The following is a 19087-nucleotide window of genomic DNA, read 5'->3' as shown; positions in this document are numbered from 1 at the left end:
AGAACAGCTACATGGATCTTGCTAAAATTTGGCACAGATGTAGAAAATCTGGAAGAACACATATGCTACTTATTAAGTTTCCACTTTGGATTGTAACAAATAAGTATATATTTTAAATTACATGCTAATTGTATGATAATAAATTTTCCTTACAAGAATTCACGCACAAACACGATTTACTTTCTCCATCTTTTGCACGAAATGATTCGAATCTTCTCATCAAATGATTCTTTTCGAATTGAAGGAGTAATATAGGTTTGACATGTTTTTTTTTATTGAGCGTCGGTGGCTCAGGTGTCAAGCACTTGACCCCTGAGCCACCGGCGCTCTATGTATATTTAATACGGAACCCTAAAGATCGAAACTATGATAGGATCCTAATTAAAACAAAAATAATATTCTTAATACCGGTTACTAATGAGGTCCTAGGAGAAAGTTTTTTTTGTAATTCGATGTATTGTGTCACCTTTATTTTATCGCAATACTAGACGTCGCGCGCGACTACGTCCGGTATAAAAAAAAACATAACAAGTAGCCTATGTGTTCTTCCAGACTATATTCTACACCAGTGCCAAATTTCATCAAGATCCATTGAGCCGTTCTGGAGATACCTTCAAACAAACATCCATCTATCCATCTATACATTCGCATTTATAATATTAGTAAGTTCTGGCAAACGAGTGAGCGACCACCTAAATTCATCAAAACAGCGAAGCAATCGCCGCCCATAGACATTTGTGACTATAGATGCATGTCTTCTTTTAATTTAAGGAAGAGAAGACACACTGAAAGAGATGATAGCTTCATATGCGTCCCTGTCCTTTCTTCGTAAAAAACGGGAGAAAGAGAAAGAGGATCCATTCAGCTGTTCTGGAGATACCTTCAAACATCCATTTTTTTTTAAATTTGCTAATATTTCTTGTACCATTCCAACTAAGCTGTAAGCTTGTGCTAGGATATGGTTTACCATAGTCGAATGACGGGATTCGAACCTCCGACCTCGTGATCGGAAATCCGTACCCTTAACTATTAGGTTATTGACGTTTCTCCATCTAAACAATAGCATAACAAGATAGTAAGATTGTCTTAGTGATATAAACTAGCTGTCGCCCGCGACTCTGTCCGCGCAATTAAAAGACACTATAATTACGTTTCTGTAGTTAATTCAGTTCAAGTGAAATACATTTTCTAGGGCGTGTATAACGTATGTATTAAAGGAAAGTGCAATTTATTCATTAATATATTAACATAAATTATTACGTTCGTGTTATTACAGATTCAACATGCATTTATTGCAAAGAACATGTTTATTAAAATAGTGATGTACCAATTTATGTTTTTAAACCAAACTGTCACTTGTGAGTCCTTGCGCAAGGAAAAAAAACTTGATAAGTAGTCTATGTGTTCTTCCAGACTATGTTCTATATGTATGACAAATTTCATTAAGATCCGTTCAGCCGTTCTGGAGATATAATCAAACATCTATCTATACATCCAGATTCATCATCAGCTTACTATACGTCTCCACTGAGGGGCTCGGAGCCTACCTTAAGTTAAGGGTGATTAGGCCATAGTCAACCACGTTGGCCAAGTGCGGGTTGACTTCACACATATCTTTGAATTTCTTCTCAGATATGTGCACACGATGTTTTCCTTCACCGTAACATCAGATAAATGTACATATGTAAATAGGAAATGGAAAAACACATTGGTATAGTACGGGATTCGAACCCACGACCTGCAGATTGCAAGTCAAGTGCTTGACAGCTGAGCCACCGACGCTTACATCCAAATTGCATCCAACTATTATATTATACACAAATGCTAAAGTTAAGATGGATGTTTGTTTGAAGGTATCTCCAGAACGGCGGCATAAATCTTGATGAAATTTGTCATACATATAGAACATAGTCTGGAAGAACACATAGACTACTAATTAAGTTTTCTTTTAATTCTTTGTAGACGGAGTTCGGGCACTTTTTTTATATCATAAGATGGCAAACGAGCGAGAGGCCACCTGAAATCGCTGAAATAGCGAAGTAACCCATAGACATACGCAAATGCATAACCGTTGCCTACCTTTAATCGACGGAGGAGAGGATGCACATGAAGAAAATATTTTACCTTTCCAGGCATCCTCTCACCCGGAAAGTCCACTTTCACTTCGGAAAGAAGACTAAATTAGAGCTCCGGGACGCACACTCATCAGCGTGTAGTTGGAATAGCTTCCACTTGAGGCATGTCTTCTGTGTGGTCGTGGTATTTCATCACGAGCCGGGACAATTCGTGCGAACATGTTAAAGCTCGCTCTACCACTGTTACTTTAAAAATAAAATCCATTACGATATAAGACATCAAGTACGTATCCAATGGATAAATCGATGGATATATAATGGATTATATTGGATATAAAAATTGCTGGCAACTTGCCAAACTATCGTCTGCGTGCAATACGAAATACCCAATATAATAGTCTTGGCAATGAAATATAAGTAGATTTGTTGCTAGATACAATTGCTGTAGTAGATTTTAAGCCTAAGTATAAATTTGATGTATCAATGGCTCCTTAGTAGACTATCGTAAGTCACAGTTTTAACAGTGGTAGAGCCCGCTTTAACATCTTCGCATGAATTGTCCCGGCTCGCCCGGTGTAATACCACGACCACACAGAAGACACGCCTCAAGTGGAAGCTATTCCAAGTACAGTCTGATGAGTGTGCGTCCCGGAGGCCTAATTTAGTCCTCTTTCCCTTCCCACCTTTTTCTTATAAGGAAAGGATGGGAAGTGTAAGTGGACTTTCCGGATGAGAGGATGCATGGAAAGGGAAGATATTTTCTTTCTTTGCATCTTCTCCTCCGTCGATTTAAGGTAGGCAACGCATATGCAATTGCGTATGTCTATGGGCAACGGTCACTTCGTTATTTCAGCGATTTCAGGTGGCCGCTCGCTCGTTTGCCATCTTATGATATAAAAAAATCAATTTTCGGATTTTCACTTTTTATTTAATTTAAAATGAACTTTATGATTACAATACCTCTACCATTGTTATTATAAAATAATTTATTTACGTCTATGATTGCAGATGAAATAAATACGCAAACCAAACCAAATGAAAGACTAAAATATATTTTCAATAAAGTATTTTCGTTATAAAGACTTCCGTTGGCAGACAGGTAAATGATTAAAACGTCTCTTCGAGAATGTTGTGGAAGGAAGGGCTATTTGGAGAACGGATTAATTATTTCTTCCCACGTCGTTTTGAAAGAAGCGTTAGATGAATTTAATTTCAGTTTAATCAACTTTGATTTTAATTGAAGACTAATTTGAATTTGTTTGTATGTTTTGGAGACGTTTAGAAAACAATTTTTTAAAATTAAGTAATGTTATTTTGACTTTGTTATACAACTAAGCGCTATTAATGGGTTGGCTGTAAGATATATTATTTTGTGCCTATTTGATGCTGATGGTAGTGGTTTGTTGCGGTGTGGATTAGAACTTATAGTATAAATAGAATTAACTGTCACGATTTGTCAAAAATCCGCGCTAATATCTTAACAGTGGTAGAGCGAGCTTTAACATATTCGCACGAATTGTTCCGGCTCGCCCGGTGAAATACCACGACCACACAGAAGACAGGCGTGAAGTGGAAGCAATTCCAAGTAGAGTCTAATGAGTGTGCGTCCCGGATGCCTAATTTAGTCCTCTTTCCTTTCCCATCCATTTTCTTATAAGAAAAGGATGGGAAGTGAAAGTGGACTTTCCGGATGAGAGGATGTAATATGGGATATATTTTCTTTCTGTGCATCCTCTCCTCCGTAGATTAAAGGTAGGCAACTCATATACAATTGCGTATGTCTGGGCAACGGTCACTTCGCTATTTCAGCGATTTAGGTGGCCGCTCGTTTGCCACCTTATGATATAAAAAATGTACCAGAGAATGACGCGTTTACTAAAATACTAAACAAAAGCTTTGTTCATACAAATTGTGAATAATGCGCTGCAAAGGTCTTTGCCTTGACTATAAATAGAGACGCGTGCGGGAGAAAGTTCTAGTGATGTGTGAAGAATTTATCGATATTGGCACTTATTATCGATGTTTTTGTATTGAATTTAATGAGCGTCAGTAGCTTAGGGGTTTCAACACTTGTTATCTGCAGGTCCTGGGTCCGAATCCCGCCATGTACCAATGTGTTTTTCCATTTCCAATTTACATATGTACGTTTGTCCGACGTTCTTACGGTGAAGGAAAACATCGTGATATTGCACATATCTAAGAAGAAATTCAAAGATATGTGTGAAATCAACCAATCCACAATATGCCTTGATTGACTATGGCCTAGTCACCCCCAACTTAGGGTAGGCTCCGAGCTCCTCAGTGGGGACGTATATTGAGCTGATGATGAAATATATATAATTCGTACTAATATTATAAATGCGAATGTTTGGATAGATGGATGGATGTTTGTTTGAAGAACACATAGGATACTTATTGTTTTTTAACTCCGCTCGGATAGAGTCGCGGGTGAAAGCTAGTATTCTTTAATTAAAATTTATAATAGGCATCTTGTAATTCCTGTGCGTAACCATAACAGATGATACGGTTCCATAAATCTATCGGCAACATACGTTTCATACGCAATGCATCAAAATCTCGTGCCAAATACTACGACCTACTTTACAATAAGACGTGATCCGTCGATTGATACTAAATATGATTCGATTCGAGTTAATACTGTTTGTTTAGATTAAACACTAGGCAATATTATTTCTATATTTAGTGAATCAATCTTACTATTATTATGAATGCGAATGTTTGGATGCAAGGATGGATGAATGGTTTAAATCAGTCTTTCCCAAAGTGTGCGATAACGCCCCCTTGTGGGCGCTGCAGGTCTCAAGTTGCGGGTTATAGTAAAAGTTTCCTTTACAATTCTCCGTTAATATACATATATAGGTCACAATAATTAATTTAATTTAATTTGAAGTTATAGTGGTTTTTAAATATATGAAAATATGGGGGCGCTAAAAAAATATTTATTCTCAAAGTGGGCAGTAGACAAAATAAGTTTGGGCTCGAGAAAGGCTGTACAGATAATAATCAAATAAGTAGTCTGCACATTTTTAGCTAAAGAGACGGTCAGAGTTTGGCATAGCAGTTATATCGTAACATAAGCATAAATATCTTTGCCATCTATGGATAGGATCTTTAAATGTCGTCCTTGTTTGCCAATATTCAATATGAGTTCGATGATCGTAACTCTTAAGTCATAAATGAATCTTTGCCGTTCCAACAATTTTCAATAAAATAAACGCCTTGTAAATTTTTCGAGGATTCTCAGTCATGTTTCAACTTTATTAATGTACTAGTCCCGTGCCCAATTAGAAAAACTTAGTAAGTTATTAAGTAGCCTAAGTGAATATAGCCCGGAAGTAGTTCCGGGCTATGTTCTACATCTGTGCCAAATTTCATAAAGGTCCGTTGAGCTATTCCGGAGACATCTGTTCATGCATCAGCATCAGTTCTAACAAGCATCGATCCATCCTAAACTTTCGCATTTATAATATTAGTAAGACCAACCTTAGTTTTCATATCATATTTTGTTTCATAATTTTAATTGCTGTAAAATTATATCGATATATTAAGCTAGGGACATCACTAAGACACAGCTGATCCCATAAAGCGGACGTTCGGGAAATAACTCGACCATCCTCCAGACGCGAGGGACGTTTTTATTTTAACAAAACAACGATGTATTTAAATTTAGAATTTTTCCTTTTCCTTTTCTGATAAAGAAAGGATGGGAAAGTTAAACGCAACTGCTTGATGCAAAACTTTGAAGATGTCTATGGGCAGCTTTTAGCACCTAATCATCATCAGCTCACTATACGTCCCCACTGAGGTTCTGGAGACTACCCTAAGTTAGTGACTAGGCCATAGTCAACAACACAGGCCAGTCGCGCCCTTTTTTTATATCATAAGTTGTCAAACGAGCGAGCGGCCACCTGAAATCGTTGAAATAGCGAAGTGACCGTTGCCGAGACATATGCAATTGTATATGAGTTGCCTACTTTTAATCGACGGAGGAGGGGATACACAGAAAGAAAATATTTCCCATATTGCATCCTCTCATCCGGAAAGTCCACTTCCACTTCCCATCCTTTCCTTATGAGAAAAAGGAGGGAAGGGAAAGAGGACTAAATTAGGCTTCCGGGACGCACACTCATCAGACGAAACGCGGAATTGCTTCCACTGTTATTCGCCCTTATATTAAAAAAAAATTATCCCCCAAAATGACGTAGATAATTTGACAAATTATATTTATAGTCGTGTTTTTCTTTCAAATGTCAAGTACTTTATAATTATATCGATACATTAAAAAAAAAACGGAATCGTAAACGAGAATTTCTCGCTTAGCTATTAGTAAAGTGGCCCATATTGGAAGGACGGAGTGTTACCCGGTTACTGGAATTTGAAACTATGCCAAAATTAATTTTAACTAATGTTAACATCTTAAACTAACATATAATGTTTCACTAGGTTTAGTGTTCCTTTAGGAATAACACTAAAATCAATTTCCACTGTGCAAATCACACGTAATTTTCCACTGGTGACGTTGATAGCTAAAAAGATACAAAGTAATACATATAGTAGATATTGCCAGGCTCCGTCCATGCGGAATTAAAAAAAGAATGAGTAACAGTGGTAGAGCGAGCTTTAACATCTTCGCACGAATTGGTCCAGCTCGCCCGGTGAAATACCACGACCACACAGAAGACAGGCGTCAAGTGGAAGCAATTTCGCGTTTGGTCGCCTAATTTAGTCCTCTTTCCCTTCCCACCCTTTATCTTATAAGGAAAGGATGGGAAGTGGAAGTGGACTTTCCGGATGAGAGGATGCATGGAAGGGGAAAATAGTTTCTTTCTGTGCATCCTCTTCTCCGTCGATTAAAGGTAGGCAACGCTTATGCAATTGCGTATGTATATGGGCAACGGTCACTTCGCTATTTCAGCGATTTCAGATGGACGCTCGCTCGTTTGTCATCTTATAATATAAAAAAAGAGTATACAATAACTTATACGAGACTTTATTTATTATCTGTGTCATATTTCAATGTTCCTTCTAACAAACATCCATACTTTGTCATATGCGATATAATTAGCTCACGAGTCCATCCGCGTGGAATTAAATAAAAACATTATTAGTCTGTGTTCTTCCAGACTATCTTCTACATCTATGACTTTCAGTGAGATCCATGCATTCTTTTTGAAGATACCTTCTAACAAACATCCATATAAACATTCGCATTTATAATTTTAGTAAGATAAACACGCGCGGCAAATCGTATGACACGTCAAATGTCACTGTTCAAATTATTCTGGAATCTTCCAGTAACGTTCCGTTTAACGGACAAGATATATCCCAATCGGACGTCAAACACCAGCAATAAGTAAATAAAATAATAAATCAATTTTAATATCTAAAGATCTTTGATAAACAAAAATGTTTTATAGATAAACTATAAAACTACTGGACGTAGTTCCCTTTGACGGTCCATTTTAACAAACCCACAGATTGGTTGTAAAATTTCGTAACACCATAGATTTGATTTACAACGTCTAGAGGTTACGGGACGTAAAACATTATAGAAATATTTATCGTATGCTAGATGTCGCACGCGACTCGGTCCGCGCGGTATTAAAAAAAGGTTCCTAAACGGTTTTCCCGGCAATTATTCGAAATTTTCTCACCATTTACACCTTCCCTAGACCTCCACGAACATTTCAAGACCAAGATAAATCCGTTCAGTCGTTCTCGAGTTTTAGCGAGACTTACATACAGCAATTGATTTATATGTGTATACTAGCTGTCGCCGGCGACTCCGTCCGCGTGTTTATCTAAAAAATAAAAAAAATTAGGGGTGGGCTACCCTTAACATTTAGGGGGATGAAAAATAGATGTTGCCCGATTGTCAGACCTACTCAATATGCTCACAAAATTCCATGAGAATCGGTCAAGCCGTTTCGGAGGAGTATGGGAACGAAAATTGTGACACGAGAATTTTATATACAAGATAGATTCTATCTACTACATATAAAAGAAAATCTTCTATATGTATTTCTAGTATAATAGTTATAGTTTTCGACATTAGATTTAAGTATAAATCTAGATATTTTGTATTGCGAAAATTCTATGAAACTAGCTCTCTAATCATGCGTTCTAAGTATTACTAATTTTAAACATCACGTAAATTGCATCGATAAAATTCTAGGTTAATCCAAGATCAATCTTATTCCTAGAACATCTCGAAACGCAGTATCCTACGTCTTATTTGTTTCTTTAAATTTGCGCAATGTTTTTTAATTTGATAGCTTCCGAAAACTATAAACAACCAAGAAAACATCGCAACTCGTATATTAAAGTATATTTCCGATCGTAAATAATAAAACAAACCAACTTTCAGGGACTATATTTAAAACAGTGCAGAGAGAGGCATCCTGCCGCGCGGACATGACCGCTTGCCATTGACTGGAAAATGTTTAGCTTTTTTAAAAAGAAGTCTAAGGCCGAAAACGCGCCGGAAACACCCGAAGGCGTCCGAAAACGGCCGACAGATCAAACGCCTAGACGAGGCTCAGTCGACGCGCGCGCGCTCCCACAAGACAATGTAACGAACGATAAATCGTCAACGCTACAAAAAGATGTAGTAAACTTACTAATACCTGAGATAGATTACTCCCAGAAGACAGGTGTGAGTGCGTTACTTCAAATAATGGCGGGCAAAAGGAGAAGAAACAGAAGGAAAACGCGCGCAGACTCATGCCGCGTCAGTCCGCCCAAAGAGACGGAGATGCAACGCAGAAACTCCGATACGACGCAACCTACGCCCACGCCCGCCCAAAATACACGAGTCGAGCCGCGCTCTTCGAACGATCCGGCCGATTTCGTCAAAGCTCTAGTCCTGCAAAAATACGCGAGCAAGCCAGAAACAAAACAACAACACGTGTCGTTAGTGTACGTTTCAAATGAACCAGAATTGGATGAGAAACGACACGCTGAAGCATTACTACGCGAGATAGCGCGAAGTATAGACTGCAATATCGATGTAAATGATAATAAACAAATGGGTAACGGAGACAGTAAACCTAATGACCCTGTGTACGAATCAGTCGATAAAAACATTGATAATTATAAAAGCGATCTCAAAGTCGAACTAGACAGGTTATTACAGGACGAAGATGAAACAAAAAACGATGAAAAAGAAGATAAAGCGGAGACGGAAAGTCTAGATTCTCCAACAAATAAAAAGAAATCGAATTTGAAAATTCCAAAATCGGACAACGAAGGTTGTTCTGATGACGACAGATCTGATTGTGGAAAGAAACGTGTTACATTTAGAAAGCATGTTATTTTCGATGACGGAGAACAACAGACGGACGATGAGATGAATTCTTCTTTCGAATCACTTTCTTCAGAAGAAGAAGAGAATGAATATCTAGAAGATGCTTTACCAGATAATGACGAACTTCTCGGTGGTGTTCTTGTGACAAGAGAAGATGATAATAAAACAGTGATAAGTGTGGCTGATGATGAATCGATAAAGATTAAAGTTGAATGTTTCGATGATGGATTGAAAAGGATTTCGAGTGATAATAGTGACAGTGGTTTTATAGAGATTAGTGAAAAGACTGATGAAACTGAGAAAGAGTATGTTGAGAGTGAAGACAGCGAGAGTGAGAGTGAAGAAGAAATCGTAGAAGTAGTAGAAGAGATTGTAGAGATTAAAGATTCCAGAAGAATCCAGAATGATACAACAAATGACGAGTGAGTAAATATTCTTTAAATAAGTATTGGCAACTTTATGTTTATAATTTTCTATTTAAACATCTTTTATATTATAGCTTTCTTCTTATAATATTATGCAACTAAATTTCTATTTATTTCTTTATTTAAACTACATTAAAATCATTAACCCACCAATCTTAAGTGAATTGCAAATTAATTATTGTTGCTTAGTAAAAAAAAGGTTTTATTACGCCGCATCGCATACTTTTTCTCATCGACAGTTGTAAAAAGGAATTAAAAATGTACACTATCTTTACTAACAACTACAAGGCAAAAGTCTTATGTATAAAAACTTTTTAATGGCCACAACGTTCGAAAACACGAATTCCTCATTGTTACTTCCTGAATTTTGATGCCAACTTTTGGCTAAATTAAACAGAATGATTTTGAATTCAGAATTATTATTGGTAATTGGTCATAATTATTTTTGCTTCATTAGACAATGTTTAGGAAATATGTTGTTTAATTACTATTTTTTATTTAAAACGTTTACTTTATATATTTAATTTATTAGATATTTAGAGAGAAAAGTAATTTATTAACTTTTTATTCTGTTTAATTTTAATTTATTGCATTTCTGAACGCAAACAAAACATTTCCCGCGTTCTGCGTTCGTGCGTCACTCGCGACTCGCACATGGCGGGAAAAAAAAACAACTGTCACTTCCGAAGAAAGACGATTAGCGTTTATTTCGTTCATTGTAATTAAATCTTAATTTTTGCGTCTTTTAATTTGATTTTAAATAATAACCACGTAAGTATTCAGTAGTACATAAGTTTAGCTATTAATTATTACATTTTTTGCACAAATAATGGAATCAGTAATGTTTTAAACTTATTAAGTGTCCATTTATGTTAACTTCTAGTAGAAGCCATTTTTTTAATAATACGATTACGATTGATTCATTCATCTTTTAGATAAGATCTAGTTGCATTTATTACTTTTCGGGCCCTCCATAATTTCTTAAGCAACCGTTATCAAAATTTAATACGTTCCTATCCATCCTAATACTAAAGCATTCGGCTTACTAAGTCTGCAGTATTGCTGAAATGACGTAAATCTGCTGATCATGGGCTAAGCTCATAAAGTTTATTTAAAAAATGTTTTAAAAAATTAAAATAATATAGTCGTTTTCTATAAAACATGCTCCATAAATTCTCATGTCGTAAAAGTTAATTAAAAAGTTTTATAATCTATATCCGGAAAGCGCGCGCTTTTTGACGTGACAAGGCCGCCATATTGTCGATTGACGCACAAGCACTTGAATCATTAATTTATTTTTATATTTCGATGCGATGTTAAAGTTTGTTATTATGTGGAACAATGTTTTGATTTTTGTGCGTGACTTTTATTCCAAACAAACATATTATTGTAGTCGATGTTTTTTTTGTTGTGGCTGAATGAAGCATATACCTTTGACTTTGTAATAAGACGAGCAAAATGAAACGCATATTGAAATCGTTTGTTAACGCTTTATTTTTTTGATTTTGTGGAGTTACGTTGACTTACTGGAGATACTTTATTTAACAAAATTGTTAAACAAGAATGCAAAATTCAATTATAATTCCACTGATCTCTATAAATGTATAGGCGATTGCTTGGAAATGGTAGCTTTTATTGCGTTCCGATTTCTACTCGCCCTTTGATATCACGTGACAGATAATTCTACCTATATAATAAGTTCCAATCCTCACCACCGCTTCAAACTGCAACCATCAGCGCCAAAATGGCGGAAATCAAATAGGCACAAAATACTACGTCTACGCCAGTCTATTTATAGATGTCAGTACATTAAAGACCGATTTTGTTTTTTTAATTCGATTTTTGAAATTCCGCATTCGATATTTTAAATTCAAAGTGAATGGACCTATCTTTAAATTGTTTATTCTATAAATATTATCCAGACAAGCTAGACCTACTTTATAATCTATGTTTACGATACGAATACCAGAACGAAGATTTATCAAGAGCATCAGTTAATCTAGAAAGCATTTATATAAATAAAACGGTAAAGTTCAAACTATTTTCATGTACAGTCAGCTACATAAATAATTTAAAGCAAAACTTATGAAACTAGAACACGAATTTGTTTTTAAAAATATGAATTCAGGCATCCACCTATCATCATCATCAACTCACTGTCCCTACTAGGGGTCTCGGAGCCTACCCTGAGTTACATTATCAGCTCATTATACGTCCCCACCGAGGAGCTCGGAGCCTACCCTATGTTACGGGTGACTAGGCCATAGTCAACCACGCTGGCCCAGTGCGGGTTGGTTGACTTCACACATATCTTCGAATTTCTTCTCAGATATGTTCAGGTTGCATCACGATGTTTTCCTTCACCGTACGTACTCTAAGTTAACTAGACCATAATCAATGCTGGCCCAGTGCTTCACTCATATCTTTTACATTTCTTTACAGATGCTTTAAGATGTTTTCCTTCATCGTAAGAACTTTAGATAAATGTACATATGTAAATCGAAAGACAGGCTTATACATGTTTCTCTAACTATAGAAATGTTTACAAATTTTTGCATCTAACTGTACTTGTAGCCACGCCTAATGACGTAGAGATTCGTAATATCCACTTCAAATTCAAACCTCTGCTCTGTTCTAATTTATTCGTCTTATTCTAAACAATGACCAATCGCCTATACCAGTCATTCCCAAAGTGGGCGATAACGCCCCCTTGTGGGCGCTGCAGGTCTCAAGTTGCGGTTTATAGTAAAAGTTTCCTTTACAATTCTCCGTTAATATACATATATAGGTCACAATAATTAATTAATTTAATTTGAAGTTATAGTGGTTTTTAAATATGTTAAAATATTGGGGCGGTAAAAAAATATTTATTCTCAAAGTGGGCAGTAGACATAAGTTTGGGAACCACTGGCCTATACTGTCCGAGATGACTCGCGTAGTTAATTCAATGTTGTATGTAAACGCAACGATTCTCACGCTGCTAACATATAGTTTCGTCGATTTACATTGCCTTGTGTACGAAAGACTTTATAATGCGGCTTCGACAATTTAATACTTATCTATATTGTAGGAAGACGCTGGTGTCACAAGAAAACAAGTATCAAAATCAAGTGGACGCGCTAACCGAGCTCGCGGAGACGAGGTGCCAAGAAGCAGAGAGAGCAAGAGATCTGATTGTATCGTACAGGAAAGAGATAGAAGCTAAGGATTTGGAAATTGAACGTGAGTTACTATAACTTATAAATAGTTTAAGCACACAAAGGAAACTATAACTTATTGGCTGCTGTACGCGGCTTTATCAGCGCAGAATTAAAAAAAAAACACTTAATTAGTATCCTATGTCTTCTTTCAGACTATGTTCTACATCTGTGCCAAATTTCATCGAGATCCATGCAGCTGTTCTAGAAATACCTTTTAACAAACATTTTTTTATATCATAAGGTGGCAAACGAGCGAGCGGCCACCTGAAATCGCTGAAATAGCGAAGTGACCGCTGCCCATAGACATACGCAATTGCATATGCGTTGCCTAACTTTAATCGACGGAGGAGATGCACAGAAAGAAAATATCTTCCCTTTACATGCATCCTCTCATCCGGAAAGTCCACTTCCCATCCTTTCCTTTTAAGAAAAGGGTTGGGAAGGGAAAGATGACTAAATTAGGCCTCCGGGACGCACACTCATCAGACTGTAGTTGGAATAGCTTCCACTTGAGGCGTATCTTCTGTGTGGTCGTGGTATTTCACCGGGCGAGTCGGGACAATTCGTGCGAACATGTTAAAGCTCGCTCTACCACTCTTACATCTAAACATATGCATTTTTAATATTAGCAAGGTTTACTCAGGTCAGAATGTTTGCATGGCTTAGATGAATTAAGAGTATCAAGAACGTCTCCAGCTGATGATCTAAGCTCGCAGATCAGGTAGTTTGTCATTCACGAATTCTTTTGTTAGGTTATGTTAGGTTAGGTTTATATAGTGTGTTCTTTGGTCATTGTACTTTCAAAGGTGAACGTACAGACATACATTTCAATATATATTATAAAACAATCTTGAGACGAACATAAAAAAGCACAAAGAAACACTTGGCCCAATTCCAGATGAGTAACGACAATAAATTAATTTTGTGTACGACATTTTTCTGTCATGATGAATTTGTACATTTTGTTTTGGTAAGAGGAAGTGGGTACTTTGCATCTGGTATTGCTGTTCGTATAGAGCGTCGGTGGTTCAGGAGTCAAGCACTTGACTTGCAATCTGCAGGTCCTGGGTTCGAATCCCGCCATGTACCAATGTTTTTCGATTTACATATGTACATTTATCCGACGTTCTTACGGTGAAGGAAAACATCGTGATGCTGCACATATCTGAGAAGTTCAAAGATATTTGTGAAGTCAACCCGCACTTGGCCAGCGTGGTTGACTATGGCCTAATCATCCTTAACTCAGGGTAGGCTCCGAGCCCATCGGTGGGGATGTATAGTGAGCTGATGATGAAATTGCTGTTCGTTAGTCTCGCTAAAACTCGAGAACGGCTGAACTGATTTATCTTATGTTAGTATTGAAATATTTGTGGAGGTCTAGGGTAAATGCGAATGTTTAGATGGATGTGACGTGGATGTATGGATGGGCTACACTAATTAAGTTTTTTATATATCCACGCGGACGGAGTCGCGGGCGACAGCTAGTAATGTCTAAAAGTAAGAAGTAATTTTATTCACAGAATTGAAATCAGAATTAGCAGCTGCGTATAAAGAAACAGAACTAGTAAGACAGAAGAGTCGGGCTTTAGAAGAGGAGATTGTCGCGGCGAGAAGTCTCTCCGCGAGTCTTGCTGATCAGCTGCAGAGGAGAAATGGTTAGTATTATACTAAAAAAAGGGTCTTTATAGACAGACAACAAAGTGATCCTATAAGGGTTCCGGTCCTTACGAGGAACCCTAAAAATGTTGGTCTGAGAAATGTTCTTTTCAAACGTTGTCGTTCTGTTCAAACTTAATAAAAAAAACCGAATAATTAACTAAAATATGTTATTAAAAGGAGTCCCTTTAGGCAAGGTCCCGAAGATACTGGCAGCGTTCCCCCTCTGTACAGCTAAACTAATTCTTTGACCGAGGTAGCTGCCAGCTCTTCGGTCCCCTGTGATGTCGATAAATAAAATAAGTCTTAAATCTTTGATATTATAATAAATAAAATATTATATTATAAATTAAAAATTAACTAAAATATAATATATTATTAAAATGACTCCATTTAGGTAAGGTTCTGAAGAAACAGCGTTCCATCTTTGAATAGCTATATTTTTTGTCTGAGGTAGCTGCCAGCTCTTGTCATCTGTGTCGACTAACTTTTTTGATATATCCTTAAAAAACCTTATAGCGCTTGGACCACGGACTAAAGGTCTCGACACTGAATAGGACAAAATCATATTCGAAGCCTAGACCTTTTTTTATATCATAAGGTGGCAAACGAGCGACCGGTCACCTGAAATCGCTGAAATAGTAAAGTGACCGTTGCCCATAGACATACGCAATTGCATGCGTTGCCTACCTTTAATCGACGGAGGAGAGGATGCACAGAAAGAAAATATTTTCCCTTTCCATGCATCCTCTCATCCGGAAAGTCCACTTCCACTTCCACTTCCCATCCTTCCCTTATAAGAAAAGGGTGGGAAGGGAAAGAGGACTAAATTAGGCCTCCGGGACGCACACTCATCAGACGAAACGCGGAATTGCTTCCACTTCACGCCTGTTTTCTGTATGGTGGTGGTATTTCACCGGGCGAACCTGGCCAATTCGTGCGAAGATGTTAAAGCGGGTTCTACCACTCTTATAGAACCTCTGTATTTGCTTTAGCTTTTTCCGCTTCACAAGCAGCAACAGCTCTGTTGTGTAAACACGTTCCATGGACAATGATTTTTATTATGACATTCCCTATGTTTTATATATTTGACTGGATTTACGATCCGAGTCAGCGGCAGTGTACGTGTTAAAATACTTATTCTTCAATGCCCCTGAAGGCTATTTATTTGATATTTGTTTGCTTTCGATTTAAAGATCTTTATTTACTTATAAAAAACACAAAGTTTCGCTTACAATGAGTATAAATGTAAAATAACAGGCTTGCGGGCTAATATACTAACCATATATAAAATTAATATAAATCAAAAACAGACCTTTGTACAATTATAAGAAGTTATTAAATTATTCAAACTTTCTTGAGACATTATACTAAACTGATATATAAACACGTCTAAACACTCACGTATATACGTCCGGTGGCTGCACCGACTAGTGAGCTGAGGGCCGCGTCCGCGAAATAATACCAGTACCACTCATCCTGGTGAAGGGCCCCCGATGGTCTCGAAACTAGTCGGTGCAGCCACCGGACGTATATACGTGAGTGTTTAGCCGTGTTTATATATCAGTTTAGTATAAGAAGTTAAATTGAACAGAAATTATATTTATATTTCACTTTAGGTTTTAATTCTTGTTAGTTAACTGAATAACAACGCCATCTATTGTTATTGATTTCTTATTTAGTAATAGTGACATCTAGTGAACAAAATGAGAAACTCAGCTCCTCTTGGTCAGGATTCCGATGCATGATATAGATGTCTCTAGTTTTAATAATATCTTTATATATAATTCTTCTGTGAGTGTGTATGTCACTGAACTTCTCTCAAACGACTGGACCGATTTTGATGAAATTTTTTGTGTGTGTTCAAGGGGATCTGGGAATGGTTTAGATTCACAATTTTCATCAAATATTAACTTCATATTAATTTATTCAAATTAAAGACGTGTAGACAGGACAACGTCTGTCGGCTCCGCTAGTATACATATATAAAATTGTCGTGTCACAATTTTCGTTCCCATACTCCTATGAAACGGCTTGACCGATTCTCATGTAATTTTGTGAGCATATTGAGTAGCTCTGACAATCGGCTAACATCTATTTTTAACACGCGCGTACGGAGTCGCGGGCTATAGCTAGTTCAATATATAAATTCTTTAATGGCTTAATAGTTAAGATTATGGATTTCCGATCAAGTGTTCTAGAGTTTGAATCCCGTCATTTGACTATTGTAAACCATGTCCTAGCGTAAGCTTACAGCTAATTTTGAATAGTACAAGAAATATTAGTAAATTAACAAAAATGACTTCATTCCAGATGAATCGGTGCGACAACTCAGATCTGAGTTGGAAGAAGTTCAAACACGACGAGCTGAACTTGAATCTAGGCTGCTAGAGTTGGAGAAAGAGAGAGAAAGATTGGAACAAGAGAAGGAGATCGAAGCGCAGAAAGCGAAAGAAGTAAGTTACACCCGTTTCTATATGTTCTGCTTATGAGAAACCTCTATAAGCAACATTGCAATCCCATGGACTCTTGCTTATATTTAACTGTTTATGAACATTTTTTCTTATGTCATAAGATGGCAAACGAGCGACCACCTGAAATCGCTGAAATAGCGAAGTGACCGTTGCCCATAGACATACGCAAATGAATACGCGTTGCCTAACTTTAATCAACGGAGGAGATGCAAAGAAAGAACATATCTCCCCTTTCCATGCATCTTCTCATCCGGAAAGTCCACTTTCACTTCCCATATTTTCCTAATAAAAAAGGGTGAGAAGGAAAAGAGGACTATATTAGGTCTCAGGGACGCACACTCATCAGCGTGTAGTTGGTATTACTTCCACTTGAGGCGTTTCTTCTGTGTGCTCGTGGTATATCACCGGACGAGACGGGACAATTAGTGCGAAGATGTTAAAGCTCGCTCTACCACTGTTATCTACTTATAATATCAAATTTGTAACAGCGCCATCTGTTATTTTCTGTTTTACTTCATATTTGTATTAACGCCATCTATTGTCAACTCTAGTCACATACAAACTTCTTCATTTCTAGGCTCTATCAGCAGCAGAAGCGAGTAGTTCAAAATGGCGCGCAGCTCACGAAGCAGCGCGGTCACAGGCTGCTGCTCGCGCGGAGATTATCCTCGCGGACTGCGAGTGGAAGATGAGGGAACTTGAGAAAAGAGCCAGGGATGCTGAGAGAGAGAAGTTGGAGGTAATGTACAGAGTATGGAAGGATATGTGTTCATTTCTTTAAGTATATTCGTATTACCAAATTAATCTTACTAATATTATAAATTCGAATGTTCAGATGTATGTTACAAGATATCTTCAGAACGTCTGAACGGATCTTGATGAAATTTGTCATACATATAGAACACAGTCTGGACGAAGTCGCGGGCGACAATTAGTACCGTGGTATTTGAAACTTTGCTAGAGAAGATGCTGATAAATTATTCGATATAGCTGTCGCCCGCGACTCTGTCTTCAGAATTAAAAACTTAATTAGTAGTCTATGTGTTCTTCCAGACTATGTTCTATATGTATGACAGATTTCATCAAGATCCATCCATCCATCTAAACATTTGCATTTATAATATTTGTAAGGATTGTTCATAGAAATTTATTGTCAGTTCCTCTTACGTTATTTTTAAGAAATAAACAAAGAAGCATGAAATATCATATCTCCAATTCGCTATCCTTTCCAGTTATCCCAAACAGTACAAGCGCTCCAAAACTCAAGCCACAAAGCTGAGCTGCAGCAGCTGCGAGGTCTTGTTGGAGAGCAGCAGCATTCCCTACAGAGTCTCAGCTCCCGGCTGCAGGAGTTGCAGACTAGAGAAGATGAGCTGCAGATGGAAGTGCATAGGCTGGAAGAACTTCTCGACAGGGAGATCAGGAATGGGAAGGTTAAGACGGAACTGCATTTACAGGTTGGTGATTCATAATTTTAGTTTCCCTTCTCATCCTTTTGTTGTAAAGGAAGGGGATCTGGATTTGGCAGAAGTGGGGACTTACAGGAAAGAGACATATCCTTTGTCTATGCATCCTGCATCAGTAAGATGTCTAGGCATTAGTCGCTTCGCTATTTTGGCGAATTCAGATTCAGACTTAAATATGAAAAGATTAAGCATTTTTCAAAGTGAAATTTAGTATGAGTCTTCGGTTTCTAATTTGGACTTCAATTTTCTGGTGACAAATCATCTTCAGCTCACTATAAATCCCTACTGAGGGTCTCGGTGTCTACCCTAAGTTAGGTCATAGTGAATGCTCACCCAGCGCAGTGACTTCACACATATCTTTGAACTTCTCAGATATGTGCAGCATCACGATGTTTTCCTTCATCATAACATCGGATAAATGTACATATATTAAAAATTGTTAGGAAGAAAATCCGACACAGTGC

At 37.3% G+C, this 19087-nt stretch overlaps 1 protein-coding gene across 1 annotated transcript in view; it reads left to right on the top strand.

Moving 5' to 3' along the window:
- Nucleotides 1–19087, top strand: part of LOC106122837 (spindle pole body component 110) — a 30625-nt gene that overhangs the window by 1080 nt on the left and 10458 nt on the right. The window contains exons 2-7 of the mRNA XM_013318957.1: nt 8464–9824; nt 12898–13049; nt 14548–14682; nt 16997–17139; nt 17735–17896; nt 18390–18614. Of these exons, the coding sequence (XP_013174411.1) occupies nt 8536–9824; nt 12898–13049; nt 14548–14682; nt 16997–17139; nt 17735–17896; nt 18390–18614 (2106 nt within the window). The 5' untranslated portion in view covers nt 8464–8535. The remainder of the gene's footprint in view (nt 1–8463; nt 9825–12897; nt 13050–14547; nt 14683–16996; nt 17140–17734; nt 17897–18389; nt 18615–19087) is intronic.

This window comes from Papilio xuthus, unplaced genomic scaffold (assembly GCF_000836235.2).
Source record: "Papilio xuthus unplaced genomic scaffold, Pxut_1.1 DF826776.1, whole genome shotgun sequence".
Classification (NCBI taxonomy): domain Eukaryota; kingdom Metazoa; phylum Arthropoda; class Insecta; order Lepidoptera; family Papilionidae; genus Papilio; species Papilio xuthus.
This window is presented reverse-complemented; position numbering and strand designations above follow the sequence as displayed.